At 34.3% G+C, this 17,692-nt stretch overlaps 1 protein-coding gene across 1 annotated transcript; it reads left to right on the top strand.

Moving 5' to 3' along the window:
- Nucleotides 1–13,250: 13,250 nt before the first annotated feature.
- LOC21405959 (zinc finger A20 and AN1 domain-containing stress-associated protein 1) lies at nucleotides 13,251–15,182 on the top strand. The gene is made up of 3 exons (XM_010109798.2): nucleotides 13,251–13,544; nucleotides 13,775–14,293; nucleotides 14,900–15,182. Exons 2-3 carry the CDS (start codon nucleotides 13,833–13,835, stop codon nucleotides 14,916–14,918), a joined length of 480 nt encoding a protein of 159 aa, XP_010108100.2. The 5' UTR covers nucleotides 13,251–13,544; nucleotides 13,775–13,832; the 3' UTR covers nucleotides 14,919–15,182.
- Nucleotides 15,183–17,692: the final 2,510 nt, after the last annotated feature.

Consider the following 17,692-nt stretch of genomic DNA (forward strand, 5'->3'; position numbering starts at 1 on the left):
TCCAAGTTTTCACCAAAGGACAAAACAAGCGATGGCATGACGTAGCGCATTCGGACAAAGTTGGCGTAAACTCAAGTTAAAATATGCCAATAGATCATGGATAAATGGAGGAACTAGAAGCCGAAGGCCACATTTGAAAAAATCTTTGAAAAGCACGATCCCATCTGTCGGAGGGGATTTCAAAGTTTCATTTTGTGTCGGGAGGCGAAGTGAAATGTTAGAAGGAATACAATAGCGGTACGGATCCTTTCCAAGTCTTCTATCATAAGATGGATATGTAAGTCTTCCAAGTCGGGCTCAGATTGATCGGGAATAATCTTTGAAGACCCCTCGGCCGGTAAAGAGTCATCATCAAAATCTACACCAACTGGATTTTTAGGGTCGGAACTAAGCGAATTCTTGGGCTCGGACACGAGCATTTTCTTATGAGAGTCAATCTTCTTCCTCTTATTCTTGGCGTTGCCACCTTCATGAGCTTTGACGATATCTCTAGTCTTGCCAAGTTTGAACTTCAAGGTTGTGCTTTTGACTTTTTAGCATATATCTTCAATGCTGGTCTTGGGGATATACAGAGAATCATTAGAAGAAGAGGAGTTAGAAGAATTTCCATCATTTGAAGCCCAAAAAACTCGATTAGCACGGAGTTTGAAGCGTTTGAGGGGCTGCCCGGTGTTCATTAAAGCAGCATTAGAGCCGTCTGTCTTTGTCGTCGCTAAACCGTTAATGATATCATCATGGTGTTGGTTATTTTTCACCTCCATTCGCTGGAGTTTATGATAAAAATCACACAAAGACGATTTTACTTTGTTCCTTTTCTACAACACTTTTCTTTCTTCTTCTGTGCCTTACGTTAATTGTGGTAGAAACATATACAAGAGGATTGTGTTAGCATGGGAGGCCTTACTCAAAGGAATTAGAAGATCACGTAATGGGCAAAGGTTGAAAAAAAAGGCAACATAGTAAGTGGATCCATTTACATTGCACCATCTTTGGAGAAAAAAAAAAAGGAAAGTGTACGAAATTTCTCATGCAGAGAGAAAAGGAAAGCAAAATGTTTTGGAAGCAAAAGAAAGTCAACATTAATTGCAGAGGTGCCAAGTTTTGTTTTTCATATATATATTGAAATTTAGCAAAGCTACCTTTAGTTTTTTCTTTCCATTAGCGTTGGAAGCAATTAAAGTAAATGGGAAATGCAAATCTAAGCACGTTGTGAAAACTAGCTGATTCCACTTCTGCTTTAGAGAAGTAGAGGAAGCTTTCCAAAAAAAAGGGAAGCTTACCAATTATGAAGAAGACGCTGAAGATTGGAGCAGATTGGGAAAAATTCTTTTGGGAGATTATGCCGTGTAAGTTAAAGCTATTCCAATTTATAAGGAAGCTAGCAAATTTAGTTACTTTTTAGGGAGTGATTAGGTGATTTGTGTTTAAGATCTTTAAGATATGGGTTGTTTTAGAAAAGGAAAGAAATTTTAGAAAATCTTCGTCAAATCTTCGACATTCAAGGTATGTTGGAAGGGGGAAACAAAGTTCGGTAAATAAAAAAAAAGAAGAAAGAGGAAAATTTCCGGGCAAGTTTTAGTCCCCTTCGCTTGGCGTGCGACACTCGTGGACTGGGGGGCTGATGTTGGGCGGCATTTCCGGAATCATTAAATGTGTAATAAATTCAAAGGCTCGTCGGAGCCCAAGTTTTCCCGAGCCCAAGCGCCCAAGCTCTCCTAAGCTCAAGCTCTCTCGAGCTCAAGCTATCCCGAGCCTAAGCTCTCCCGAGCCCAAGTTCTCCGGAGCCCAAATTTGCCGGAGCCCAAGCTATCCCGAGCCCAAGTTCGCCGGAGCCTAAATTTGCCGGAGCCCAAGCTCTCCCGAGCCCAAGCGCTCCCGAGCCCAAGCTCTCCCGAGCCCAAGCGCTCCCGAGCCCAAGCGCTCCCGAGCCCAAGCTCTCCCGAGCCCAAGTTCACCGGAGCCGAAAGTTCAAAGGTCGCGTGATGTTATCAAGTGAAGTAACTGACGTTAATTAAAGACATTGAATGGTTGAAAGTTAATTCTCAGTGATTATTTATCAGTTTTTACTCACAAAAAGGTGAAGAGCCTTATTGTAATTAAGAGAGAATAAACTCTCGAATTAATGGGAGAATTAAACTCCCTCAATCTTAATGTACTATAAATTCCCTCAATTTGAGAGGAAAAGGGGGACACTCATTTCTGAATACAATTGTCTTGTGATTGTCTTTATTTTGTTTTTGTTATTCCTTCAGAGGTTCTTTGTGTTCTTCTAGTGTTCTTCCAAGTTCCTTAGATAATTTGCTTATTCAATTCAAATTATTTGTCTAGGGACGTTAGATAAGTGTTGGACGAAATTTTACTCCAACAAAAGGTATAGTAATTAAGGATAAATAAATAAAGGGAAATTAAAGTACGGGTTCGTTCGTTTGTAATGAGAAGTGGCGGTCCTTATCAAATTAAGGCCTCATTCTTTTTGTTTATTTGAATAAAAATTTAAATTTTTGTTACGGTGTTCTCTCTCATAAAGATTTAAATTCAACTTTTTATGTTATAGTAATTTCTCTTATATAAATATATTTTTCAACTTAAATTCTCAACACAAATCAGTTAATAAACAAATGGGGCCTACGACTTTGTGTCTAAGTACCATCTTTCGGGCTTTGGTGGGCACTCATATAATTTGGTGGGAAAATCGTATCGCTGTTACTAATTTAACATCAGAAGTTCTACAAGTCAAAGTCATGGTGCAACCGAAACCTGACGGAAAATACATATGGGAGGAGGACAAAATCATTGATGTTCCCTTGACATTCTTGAGCATAAATTATTATAGGAAACAGAAAATTGAACCCTTGAGATTGGTATCTAATGACTTGTGTTTTCATATGATCAGCAAAAGATTTGCTATGATATTGAAGTTAGTGACTTGTTTCATGTGTTTAAATCTATAGTCAGCCTCTCAAAAGTCAACTTCACACTATAAATTTGCTTCCATATAATATGTCTGCCTGTTTTTGTATTTACGTTCATTCATTTATCTATATATCCGATTAAGATTCTTGTAATAAATAGAATCAAGTGATTAAAACATCTTATATTCCAAGTAGTTATTACTTGCTCTAATGTAAGAAATTATAACAACATTTGAGGTAAGAATCATATAATATTGAGAAATCGTTCATTTGAGTGATATATTAACCTGATGAATTTACTTTTGTAATTTGCACATACCCCGCATTCCTTCCCCCCAATGACCATAACGATAAATTATAGAAAAATACCTAATAAAATGATGACTTCACAATCTTCTTGACTTCTGAGTTTTTGTTTTTGTTTTTTTTTTTTTGTGTGTGGTAATTTTTGCACTCTGTTTATGATAAGGAAATACTTCTTTTTGTTCCAAGTAGCTATAGCTTTCCAAGCATTGATCTGAGTCTTACTAGTCAGATTGATATTAACATTTTGTCATTATTAATTTCTACGTTGGTTAATGAAAGTAAATATGAAATTTACTTTGTCTAATATGTATATAGCAATCATTGCGGTTTATTATGCAATTTCCCTGGCTACGTTTAATGTTTAAAAATATTGCTATTGTGATACATATTGATTGATGATAAAGCTAAACCACACACACACACACACACCTCTATATATATATATATATATATATATATATATTCTCAACCCCAAATTAATATTCAGTGCGATACACTACACACGAGTATTTCTTAAAATGAAAAAAAAAAAAAAACTGAAAAATATATATATATATATATGAGCATTTGTTTGTAATGTGGGCAAAATCTAACTGCAACTTTGTCAATACACAGCTTTAGTTTGATGACTTTGATTTTGATATTATGGATGTCCAAACTTTATTTAAATAATATATCTGACGGGTTATGTAAAGCATATGTTTGTACATTGTTGATTTTCGGGAGGAAAAGTCGCTGACAGTCGACAGATGTCATCGTACGAAGTATTGATCTTAGGGCAAAAAAAATGTAATTATTTTCTTCATAAAAAGAAAAAAGACATTTTTATTTACTGTTAGTGGCTATTGCTGCACAATGCCAAACAGGATATAAACAACATGTATATGTATGGAACCTATCATTATGCATGTTAGGCTATGTTTGTTTTACAATTTAAGTGGAGAATTTGTGTATGTGAAAACAAAACACTGTAATAAAAAAATTAAATTTAAATTTTTAAAAATGAAAATATTATAGCAATAGGAACTTGAATTTTGATTTGAGTTATGAAAAGAACGAGCCTTAATTTCTTAATTTCTTTCATTCCTAGAACAAGTTCATTCTTCAATTAGTAAATACAAATTTCTACAATATACAAGTACAAGGAAAAACATAAAATGCATATAATTCATAAAAAATACGACATATATGAGCCTTAGTACATGTATGCTATGCAAACTATATATATATATATATATATATATATGTATATATATATATGGAGAGAGATTATATAGAAGAGACAAAGAACTGGCAAAATATAATATGGGAACAGAGAGAGGTTTTTGTGTTTTGAAGGATGGATGGTCGTATGGAGTGGAAGGGGGTTTCGTATAAATAGAGAGGAAAGTGGTCCAAAGCAAAAGCACCAAAATTTTTACAAAACGCAATCCTAGGCCCCTACCACAACCATCATGGATTACGTTACACGTATCCACGCCCCCAAATCCCATTTCTTTATTTATTAAAATTATAAGAGAAAACAATAACTGAATCTTAAAAAATGTATATTATAAGAGACGTAATATATATTGTCAATAATTTTTATATATATTAAGTGAAAAAGAAGATATTTCTCTCTATATCTCTCTCCAAGGGTTATATAAATATATAGTGAAAAAGAAGATATTTCCCTCTATATCTCTCTCCAAGGGTTATATAAATATATAGTGAAAAAGAAGATATTTCCCTCTATATCTCTCTCCAAGGGTTATATAAATATATATATATCATGACTAACTAACTAACTAATATTTGTGAAGAAGAACAAACAGGGAGGTGGATTGGCGATCAAAATTTGGAAACTTCTTCTGCAACTTAGACAACAAAGAGAGATTCTCTTGGTGGAGAAGATTAGCCGTCTTTCTCAGCTTCTCGTTCTCTTCAATGATAGTTTTGTTCTCCAAATATAGCTTCAAATTCATTAGTTCCATATCCGTAGAACCAACCTTTTCCTCACTGCAACGTCTCCTGCTAAAGCACAACTTATCTGTATTTAGAGTACTCTAATATTGACTCCTGACATGCATGCATGTGTACACACTGCACACACACATTCATACACGTAAAGTTGATCACCAATGGGGAAAAAAGCAGAAGAAAGAAGCCAAGACGAAGGGTGCTTAATATATATATATATATATATATATATATATAGGCTAAGATATATTTTTAGGCTAAAACGTACCTGGTAATAAGTCTTTGAACTTGAAGCTTGGATCGCTTTGATCTTCTAGAGTATAGGAAGATACCAGCGGATGGGACTCTGTCTGTTGCGCCGATGCACATCTTTTTGTGAATTCTAAGAAGAAATAGTCTATAATATGATTGAGTGGAGATTGCTGAGGGAAGAATGAAGGTTACGTCAACCTTTTATAGTGTGAATAAATGAGTTTAAATTTGTTTATCTTGTCCTAAGCTAGTAATTAGTATGTATGGAGAGAGAGAGAGAGAGAGAGGTTTATCTTCTAGTAATGATGGCAGGTAGACTCATGATTGCCGAAGGGGAAAATAAGCATCAAGCCATGTTAATATACGTGGGGAAAAGCCTTCAAATATGGACGGGGCAATATGCCCTTCAGTACTCATTAATCTTAGCTTTATCTTCCAGGTATTAAGTACTATGTTGAATTATTTCAACCCAAGAAAAAAATACATTAAATTATTTTTTTGAACAGAAAATTCATTAATAAATAAATATATTACACAAATAGTTGTAGATGGCCACAATCTACAAGAAAATTCGACTCCGGATATTGACTAGATCTATCAGTGAAGACAAATGTAGCACAATTGTGAACACAAATGTCGAGACCTAATGGAAAAAGACTCGCTCGGTACAAACAAAATCGAACGCGACCAAAGCTCGTTAACAAAAATCACTACAGTCGATAGATAAAACCAATGAACCGAGATCAAACCCTAAATACTGGGGACACAAGCCACACGACCTAAAAATAAATTTAAGTATAAATAAACACACGTATCGTCGATAACTAACTTAAACATGTGTGACACATAAATAAAATCAGAGTGTGGGGAAACCACCTCCGTTATTGCAATATATAAACTTTGCGAAAACAATGCCTTTATTAAAATTAACAAAAGACTATGAAACCTACAAATAGCCTCAACCATACAGAAATAAATGCCAACGACAAACCAACAATAATTACACGGGAGCCAATGAAACTGCCTAAGCAAAGTCGTCGCAGCAGAAGCGCAATCGTCATCAACGAAGCTGATGCAAATATAACTTAAATGATGCCCTTGCACCACTTATCCACCGGTAACCTTCTACTCCTCACCAGATCTACGCCTCCATCACTAATGGACCTCGTCCATCAACCACTGACCACACGTTCATGACCGTCTAAAAGAATGAGCGCCTTACGGTAGGGTATACGTCAAAAAGAAAGAAAATGTATAGAACTTAATATATATATATATATGTGTGTGTGTGTGTGTGTGGCAGTTTAAAACGAAACTTAATAGGATAATTTTTTATACCCTAGTATAAAAACCTCATTAAAATAATTGTCAAGATTGAAAATATAGATTAATATTACACAAATTGACTAAGTTGTAATTTCAATTGGTACTTTGATAAACGCCATTTTTACGTTTTATGAAATATATATATATATGTATATATATATATATATATGGCAGTTTAAAACGAGACCTATTAATAGGATAATTTTGTATACCCTAGTATAAAAACCTCATTAAAATAATTGTCAAGATTAAAAATATAGATTAATATTACACAAATTGACTAAGTTGTAATTTCAATTGGTACTTTGATAAATGTCATTTTTACGTTTTATGGATTAGTTTTTGTTCATTAGGGGTGCCTCCCAAAAAGAGAGAGAATGTAGGAGAAGAGAGAGAGAGAGAAAAATCTGTTTGACAAGAAGAAAAAAAAAAGGATAAATATATATGTCTACACAATCTAATATTTTTGTGAAATGTAGCCTGAGTGAAAGAGGTTTTTTCTCTTTTTTTTTTTTTTTTAAAAAGTAAAAAAAAAAAAATGCGAGTATTTTTTTTTTTGGGTGAGATTCTCTCTTATTTTAAATCAATTTCCAATTCTAGAATTTCCCTTAAAATTTTCAAGCTTGAAAAAAAAAACAAAAAGAACAACCACCCCACAAGAGAATCATGCTTGAGCACGTTTTGACCCAATATTTGGCCAATATAACGATCCATAAAGAGTCGATTAAGACATTCATGTCAAAGCTTTTGCTCGAATTGGGTAGAGGTAGCTCTTGAATTGGCCAAATCATTAAACCTACAACAATAATATCAATGGTACCCATATATTGGACACTCATGGTCGGCATTATATATTTGATGACCTTAATTTGGTACGCTCATCACAAGTGGCTTATTAGTGATTCCATAATTTAGCGGCCCCTATACAACTACGACTACAGTACACAAACTTCGCCCTTTATCTCTATGTCCCATTACACATTCATGCTATACTCATTGTTTCACCTTTTCCTCTCTCATTATACCTCTTTGAACGCAAATATCAAAGAATCAAATGTTGATACATTGAGGGCTAGGAATATTGAGGAAACCCCATTGTCTTTATATATATATATATTTATCTCCACTGCCTACATATGAGATGGTCACTATTTGTTCTCATAATGACATTTTTATATGTGCATTCTCTTCGTCAACGCTAATATTGATAACGTCTCTGAGTATAGGTCCCCGTGATTGTTTTCTAATCTTTTTTTTTTTTTCCTTTTTTGAGATAAGAGTTTAATTATTCATTTAATTTTTATTATTTTTGAATAGTCCGTCTTTATTGAGTGTTTTCCATCTTGCAAGAAAATAATATTAGAGAAAAAGCGTGTTCTCAGTTTAGGTAATGTTAACTAAACCTAGAATTTCATTGTGCTATATTATATGTGGCATGTTTAATATTGATATATGTGATTTTTTTTTCATATAAAAGAAAAACATACAACATATGCCATAATTATTTATTAGTAAATATATGTAAATGGGTATCTGTATGTATGTATGTATATATTTGCACCACATTGGAGTTGATATAATCATTTTATCTTGAATTGTGAAGAAGGAGCCATTTGAATAGGACTAGAAGCACTCAAAGCCTCACTTATTTCTCCTTTTACAAGAGAACGATAAGGGATATATGGATATATACAAATAGGTCAACCAAGAAATGAAAGAAATGTCATATATTTCCCTTTGTATAATTTTTCTCCGCCCTCTCAAGTGTTCCTGACGCTCCCCGCCTGAGTTGCTCAGCCAAATTATACACAATTTGACGTAGTTCACATGCACATAAGTACTACTAATGATGGCTATGCAATAAAATATAATTAGTGTTATATATATATATATATATGTATAATATATAATATATTTCATGGTGTCCGGACCCACACACATCAAGTATTGGCTGGTAATTTACGTATACTAATCCATCACCCAATTAATATGGCTCAAACCAGAAATCGATTGCATTTTCATATTGGATTGCACCTTCACCATCAACAACATTTAAATTTTGCTGCTCTAACTCCATAATTATGATATCATGGAAACAACAAGCTATCGCTTATTTGTGTATTTATATATAATACTTTTCTTTTTCAGAGTTTCTGGAAAATTGGTTTTTGATGGTTTTTCAACTTGAACATGATGGTATGTGATTATTGCATTTTTTTGTGGAGATTGTGATGTTTCTTGGGAATCTGCATATATAATTATTATGACCATTGTAATGGTTCATAAGAATTCACTTCAGAAATGGACATGACCAATCCATTTTTAATGGTTTTTTGTGTGCAGCCACTTGATAAAAATGCATCTCATGATCACTTATGAATTCGCCTCTATGTATGGGTGAGATCAACTCATGCACTAATGTTTGCCACTGAAACCTCATTACGGTCCTTGAGCTTTTCGCAAGAATATCAATGTAGAAACCAATTTAGTTCACAATTTTGCTTTTGTGGATTGTGATGTTGCAAAAAGAATAGAAAGTGATAATGTTTTTTTCTCCTTTTTTTATTTTGAATATTGGATTGCTGGTTTTTTAGGTCATGTTCATTTCACAAATTCGAGTTTAGAATTCAAGTTTTATTACAGTAAAAAATTCTCAAAAACAGTCACATCTAACTTTTTTACTACAGTACTCTCACGTAAAGTCATATCTCAACTCGAATTAAAAGTTCGAATCAGTGAACTAAACGGATAGTTAGTGTTGCAAGTAATATTGCTTTGAGGACAAATAACCATACGTGAGATAACACTTAATTTAGTTAATTATGATTATAATAAATACTAATACTGAATAGTATGCAGATGAAACCAATCAAAAAATTGTTCTGTGGATACACACACGTGTGTATATATATATATATATATATAAGGCTTGAATTTTGAGTCCCATTGCAGGTGTCAAGTACCTGTTGTGGGCCTACTTTCTGTGGATCACAGGCCCACAATATACAAGTATCCTTGGTAAACCCTAAACCAGCCTCCTTTTTTATTTTGAATATTGGATTGCTGGTTTTTTAGGCCCCGTTCATTTCACCGATTCAAGTTTAAAATTTGAGTTTTACTACAGTAAAAAACTCTAAAAAAACAGTTACATCTAACTTTTTTGCTACAGCACTCGATAACACTTAATTTAGTTAATTATGATTATAATAACTACTAATACTGAATAGTATGCAGATGAAACCAATCAAAAAATTGTTCTGTGGATACACACAGATGTGTGTGTGTGTGTGTGTGTGTGTATATATATATATATATATATATATAAGGCTTGAATTTTGAGTCCCATTGCAGGTGTCAAGTACCCGTTGTGGGCCTACTTTCTGTGGATCACAGGCCCACAATATACAAGTATCCTTGGTAAACCCTAAACCAGCCTCCCAATGGTTTTCCTTTTACCAACCCATTAACGCTCAAAATACCACGTCACCATTCCTTAGCCGGGTGGCCTCGTGGGTGAGGTAGGACAAAAAGGGAACACAACGAATACCGGGTCAATGGGGAGGGTCTAAGTACCAAGTACTCAGCGACGAAGCGTGCGTGCCTCGCAAACTACGTGCCGTGCTCACCAAGAGTGGGGATCAAGGAAAACCTAAAACAAAGGGTTAATCTCATAAATTGTCATCAAATTTTATCTTAATTTTAGTTTGATTCCTACTTTGAAAGTGCTCCAAATGTAATTTTGATCTATATGTATGAGTTTTTACCTTACGTTAGAAAGAGGAGAAAATATGTAAATGATGCTCATGAAAAATAACACTCTATTAATAGAATATCGAATATAGACGTGCGGCTAAGAGAAAATAAGGTCTAAAACTAAAACAAGCTAATAAATTATTATTATATTAACAAATCTTTGTTGTAGTCAATATGAGTTTGCTTAGTAAGATCTAGCCTTTAGAAGTTACATATATAATATAAAAAGATAAAAATTAAGATGCTAGATAAAACATGAAAAAACCATAACTAGTATGAGAGACAAAACTCATTATCACTATAGAGAGATGTAAATTGACACACACACACACACACACACACATATATATATATCTTTATTTAAAGTACATGTAAATGCTTGTGTCCTAATTTTGATGATTATTATTTTTTTTGAGTGAATTTTGATGATTATTTTAGATATTGAAAGACCAAAAATAAATTTCATGTAAAATTTTTATTATAAAATTGGATTTTCTTATTGAATGGTAATATTGTTCCACTAAATTCTTTATAAGACATTAAATAATAAACTAAGAATAGAAGTTAAACCTTCAAAAACCTTAAAATTTATATAATAGAAAAAAATCAACAAATTAAATAGGCACGTAAAAGGCCTCCAACACTCCAACGATTCTGTAATGTAAACTAGTAGAGCAAAAATTCTCTTAAATAATAATAATAATAATAATAATCAAGATTCAAAAGCTTCATAACAAATCCATAAACGTTATCATTTTATAATTGCCAATTCGAAGTGACACGCACAGAGCAAGTGCATGTCACTCCTTAGCATCTTCCGGCACCGAGCTGACCGCCGTCTTGGTCGGATCCGGCGCCTCCTACCAACCCCACCATGAGAATTCACGAGCGAGCTGTTCCACAATGCTCTCCGTTTCATTCATCCATAGAATAAGCTCCTCATATGAACTCTTTTGATCCTCCTGATCAGACATTCTAGAACCGATTTTTCTCAAGCTCTCTAAACGATCTTTAACCGTATCCGCAAACTCTTCCAATTGTGTTACTACCACTTTCTTCTCAATCTTCACGACCACATTCACCATCTTGCGAGTACTTCTCAAAGCAGAAGCCCTAGCCCTAGCCACGACGTCGAAAACCAACTCCAAAATCTTACAAAGCATGTCTTCATTTGTCCCGTCATATTTGAGAGGCGGTTTTCCGGACTCCTCTTCCAAATACAGACCGCCGTCCAACGAGAGCGGAATCTTTGGAAAGGACGACATGTATCCGACAGGGGCCTTCGATCTGTCGTAGGATTCGAAAAATGTGTGAGCCCAAAACAATTTGGACTTTTTGGAGCTGCCGAGGATGCTGTTTTCAATGGCGAAAGAATCTGATTCTAGGAAGCACCTCTCGCTTATGTCGACCTCCAAGCTCACCGGAAGACGTACGGTTGTCAATATATGTGGGTATGGACTCCTCATCTGAGCAGAAATTATTCTCGACGGTCACTGCTATGTGAGACCGCGACATCTTGATTAATATGATATTATTCTAGCTAGTCTAATCTAATTCTCTGAATATAATATTATAAGTACGTAAAAGAAAGGAGAAATTAAGTATGCGTTTGATTTAAAGATTCGTATCATAGTTTGAATTATAGTTTGTGATTTGTTACAGTATTTTTTTTTTAAAAATACATATAAATCGAGAATAATTTTAAATCATAATTTTAAATCCATCACCTAAACGTTACATATGGGAACTGTATTGATTTGTTTATATTATATATATATATATGGGAAGAAGTGGAAACACAAGAGTCCTCGTATGATTTAGGGCGGTAAGAAATCACCCCGAACCCGACGAACCCGGCCGAGCCGAGCCGACCCTACTCGAAAATCATGGGTTTCCAATTTTTTATTTAATTTTCGGTTTTAATTATGCCTAACCTGCACTGCGCGGGTAGGGGCGCGGGGTGGGGTTACATGAACCCAAGGTAACCCTACTCGGCCGAACATGTTCAAAGTAGGTAAAACAATGTCCAACACTTCAAATTCTTACTTTCATAAGTTTATAGACTTTATGCTTTTAAGCTGTTAACTTATTTATGTTTTGGATTCACGGTTTGTATAAAAAAATGCTTGTATGCCATAGTTGTTGAATTAGGACATTCTTTATTTATATTGGAAGTGTTTGATTTCAAAATGAGTGTTTTAATTGTTCACCTTGCATTTAGACCCTCTCTTGAAGGAAAGACATGTTCTGTTTGATAATGATTTCTTCTGTAACAAGCACAGATTAATTGACTAAAAATTGATTAAAATTGATGAAGTCATAGATTAAAATTGGTTTTCACCAACCCGAGTAACCCGACCCTACCCGAGGTCACCCGAAATGTTGCGGGTTTGTAGACTTAAGAGAGTGTCACGGCCTAAAATTTTCTCAACCCGCACTGATCGGGTAGGCTCAATTTTTCGGCTCAACCCTACCCTACCCGGCCGATTTACACCCCTAGTATGATTAGAACTGCCGGTCCGAGTCGTAAATTATTTTTAAATTTGAAAAAAAAAACAGTAATTAGTTGGCCTGTATTTTGATTTTTGAATAAGGAGTGATTGCGAGGAGATGACGCGATGATGAGACCGAGTCGGTGATCGGACAGCGACAAACAGAGAGGAACACGAATGTTCCATGGACCTGAGCTGTAAACCAACCTAGGGAAAAGAAAAGGAAAACAAAACAGGGGGTGCCGTGGAAATAACCATAAATCCGGGGGTTACTTCAGCTGACGACTAATTTCTGCCACTGCGTTTATCAGTGATTAATATATCATTAATCATTTTTATCCATTTTCTTTCATAAACTATTACTTGCGTCTTCTTCTATCTCCTTTGTTACTAATAATAATTATCACACGTAATGGCTAATTGTAATCTTAACACCATTCTAAACCTAATTTCGGTTCTCATTTTATAGTTCTGCTGCAAAGTCTATCCAAAGAAAATACGAGAGAGAGTTTGAGATATTCTCCACCGTCCGCTTTAATTTCAGGTGTGGAAATTTTCCTCTACTTTACGTAATTTTTTATTTATTTATTTTTGCTTGGTTCTGTGTTTCTTTCAAATTCGGTGCTTTAGAAGGATTTTTAAAAGACTGAAGATAAAAAAGTTTGGATCTTTACTCTTTTATTAGAAACTTCACAAATCACACGCTTCACACTTTCTCATTTCCACAAGGTTATATTTCTATATATAATCGTCGTCTGTCTTATTTGACGGCAGAAATTTAATTTTCCCGAGAAACAAACACAACTTTTGAGCCACTTTCTGATCGAATACCATGAGCTCGGAGCAGAACGAGTACCAGCCGACAGAGCCGCAGCCGTGCGCGAACAACTGCGGGTTCTTCGGCAGCGCGGGGGCCATGAACCTCTGCTCTAAGTGCTTCAGAGACGTCCGGATCAGAGACGAACAAGCCGCTTCGGCCAAAGCCGCCATGGAAAAGTCTCTGAATCCGAAGCCTGAAGTACTTAATCCGGAGATCCATAACAGCAATCAAACGGCGCCGTCTTCCGCGGAAGCGTCGGATTTCGGCGGCGGTCCGAAGGCGGCGCTGAAGAACAGGTGCTGGAGCTGCAAGAGGAAGGTCGGTTTCACGGGATTCGTGTGCAAGTGCGGGAGCACGTTCTGTGGGACCCACAGGTACCCGGAGAAGCACGGGTGTACGTTTGATTACAAGAGTGCCGGGAGGGAGGCGATCGCAAAGGCTAATCCCGTTGTTAAGGCCGATAAGATTGGGAGGTTCTGATCTTAATCTCTTATTACCACCTTGCTTAATTAATGGAAATTCTGTACTATTTTTTTTTTTCCTTTTTTCCTATTTTCTTGTTCTTTTTTCTCTTAATTTTTAGTTAACGAGGCTGTTATTGGTGAAGTACTGGTGGTTGGCAGGTGGTTCTGGGAGTAGAGTTTGGTTGGTGGGTTGGACAAGGCCTTTTGGTTTGGTTTTTGGTTCAATAATGATGCAGAATCACTTGTTTTATGTGTATTTTTTTTAAGAGAAAATATATAAAAAATTATAAATTATGATTCAAAATTATAAACGAATATAACAAATAAATGTCTCCGAATCTTTTTTTTTCCCTTCTTGTTTGGCTTTGGATCTAGCTTTTATAAAGAAAAAAAATCTAGCTTTTTATAAATATTTGTTGGAGAATTTTCTGGTAGGGTAAAAAAGAAAAAAAAAAAAGAACTTTAAGTTGAACTGTTGTTTCTTTTCCTTCTCAATGGTTCAAAAATATGTTCTAGTAATAGTTTGTTTTGGATATTCAATTACAAAATTTTTCGTATTTCCAAATGTGTTATATAGATGATCACTTTGCTGTCTGAATTTTATTTTTCTTGTAGGAGGAACTCTTTGAATTGAGGTGATCAAGGCGTGCATTGTCTTTTTTTATAGTGTTGAATGTTAATTAGGGAATTGCACGAGGAAAAGTATATATTTTCTTTTCTTTCCTTTCCTTTGCTTTTTTTTTTGGTCAATATGGAAAGAATGAACAATATCGACAAGTTTCACAATATGTCAAAAATTGGAGGGATTTGTCTTTTAGGCTCTATTGTGTATCCAACCTCGAAATAAAACAGGAAGAGAGCATATGGAAATTTAAAATAAATAATAATAAAAATAATGATAAAGGTTAAAAAAACATTCTACTCTTGACCCTGAACTTTATCTTTTTTTGTTACTCTTCAAGCTTTCAGTATTTCGTAGAAAGCAAACACTTTACTAATTGTAAGTGCATTCAATAGAAACTATAGAAAGAAAAGAAAAAAAGATTTGGCACTTAAAAAGTATAAAAACATGAGCAATAACAAGGTCGCCACTCACCATAAACGAAAACAGAACCACGCGATTCCATTAACTTTCGTGTAGGAATCTCTAATCCATGTTTGCAGAATCTGTAAGCTGATTTATCAACAATAACAGCAGCATTAAGTTGATTTTCCATAATTAATACGAGATTGTCCGTTTGAAACCTTTTTTTTTTTTTTTTTTTTTTTTTTAATGTTGGAGAAGATATTTTGGAACGTTTGTGGAAAAATATTGTTTTTACTTCATAGTTATACGAGTCTTCGACGGTTGGAATGAGTTAAGTAAAAATGTTTTTACGACACAAATTTAACGGTTTAAAATAGAATCTTATTGTTCTTTTTTTAGGTTCTAAAATTATCCATAAAGCACCTCTTAACGTCCAAGAATGTCATCAGATTTGCTGTAGACCATAAATTAAATCGAATTGTCACTTGCTTGTACTGGTTCTTTTGCATTTCATTTCGCTTGTATATGCACATTAATTAAATTTCTACTATATTATTATGACATTTCTTCCATTTATAAAATTAGGGAGAAAGAGGGAAATAGGCCAAGAAATTAATAGGTTAATAGTTTACATAAGTTAATAAATAGACTAAATTACTGTTTTCGTCCATAACTAGTCTGGTTATGAATCATAACTTCACAAGTTATTGTCCATAATTTGTCTGGCTATGAACCATAACTTGACAAGTTTATTCATAACTTATCTGGTTATGAACTATAACTTAATAAGTTATGACCTATTAATTTCTATAACTAAAAATTTGTCTCTATACTTTCTTAAACTTTTTATATTAGCGTATTTTCTACAATTTCCCATAAATTAAGCAGGAAACACATTCTTGGGCCCGTGAACCCATTAAGTGAGAAGGCCTCTCTACAGCTTGGAGAGGACTGTTTATGATCTTAGTTAAGCTCGAGTCCAACTGTCCAAGATATACATTGCACCTATCATTTAATCCTTTCATAAAGAGACTCACACTTTTGATACCCCTCCCCTCTTTTTTACAAATTATTCTCAGAACTTTTGTTTTTACATAGTTTTGGTTCATGATCACAATAAAATTTGATAAAATATTTCTTAAATTTTATAGAGATAATAATATCCATTTGGCATAACTAATAACTGAAAGATTGTACAAAAAATAACTACCTTAAGTGCAAAATGTTATAATTTCATGGTTTTTTTTTTTTTTTTATAACAATAAACAGAATTTTCTTGTTTTTATAAACTCTTAAAGTTACACGTCGAGTGCATGATAACCTCTGTTAAATTAGAGAAATTCACCATCAATTTTATAGTTAGTTTTAAGGAGTAACATGTCATATAAAAAGAGTCACCCTAATTAAACAATAAGCAGCAGAGGAGGTGGTGTTTTCAATAATGTTGTGTGTGACCTAAATTCACTTTGAGTTAGGTAAAAAGGTAGGGGTTGGGTCATATAGTTTGCGTGTGAGTGTGACCAAAACAAGTGGCGCAAGCTAGGACATATGGGACACCCCGAGTATATTTATTAACTTGGTATCCTTTATGTATACAACTATATATATATATATATATATTCGCTTGTAATATAGGACTATATAGATTGAGCTATAGCACAATAATTCTGAGTCCGTATATTAATGTGTATATATGTTATGGGGTGAGATTTGGTCATACTAGGCAAAGACTTGGTTAATTAATTAGCAATTTAAAGTTTAGCTAGTTTTATGGAATTACTTAAGAAACATCAAGCCCCAGCCAGTCCTATACTCCAAATCCCTACCCACACACACACACACATATATAATGCAATAATGCATGCGCGCAGGAAATAATATTACTTGGATGCCCTACTCGTACTGTGCTATACTGCTTTCAACAAATTAAAGTTATGGATGTGCAACGACGTTATTTAGGAACCGAAGCAAACTAAGATAATTGGTAGAATTTTTTTGTTGAGTTTGGAATATGATCATCTTAGGGCCCTTTTAGTTCGCTAATTCGAGTTGAGATGTGATTTTATGTGAGAGTTTTTTTACTGTATCAAAAAAGTTAGATGTGACTGTTTCTGAGAGCTTTTTATTGTAACAAAACTCAAATTCTAAACTCGAATCGGTGAAATGAACGAGGCCCTAATTAGACTAATTAGACTGGCCAATTTGCGCCAAAATTCTGTTGATGGAACTGGTGGTATATAGTATGCAGGTTTTAAATGGGAAACTGAATAATTTCGCCATCAAACATTTATTTGCCATTGTTTTCAAAAGACAAAAGTCTATATTATATGGAACTAATGAATTGTTATAATGCCCCAATTATTTAAAACTTGTGGACCTAA

This window comes from Morus notabilis, unplaced genomic scaffold (genome assembly GCF_000414095.1).
Source record: "Morus notabilis unplaced genomic scaffold, ASM41409v2 Scaffold87, whole genome shotgun sequence".
Classification (NCBI taxonomy): Eukaryota; Viridiplantae; Streptophyta; class Magnoliopsida; order Rosales; family Moraceae; genus Morus; species Morus notabilis.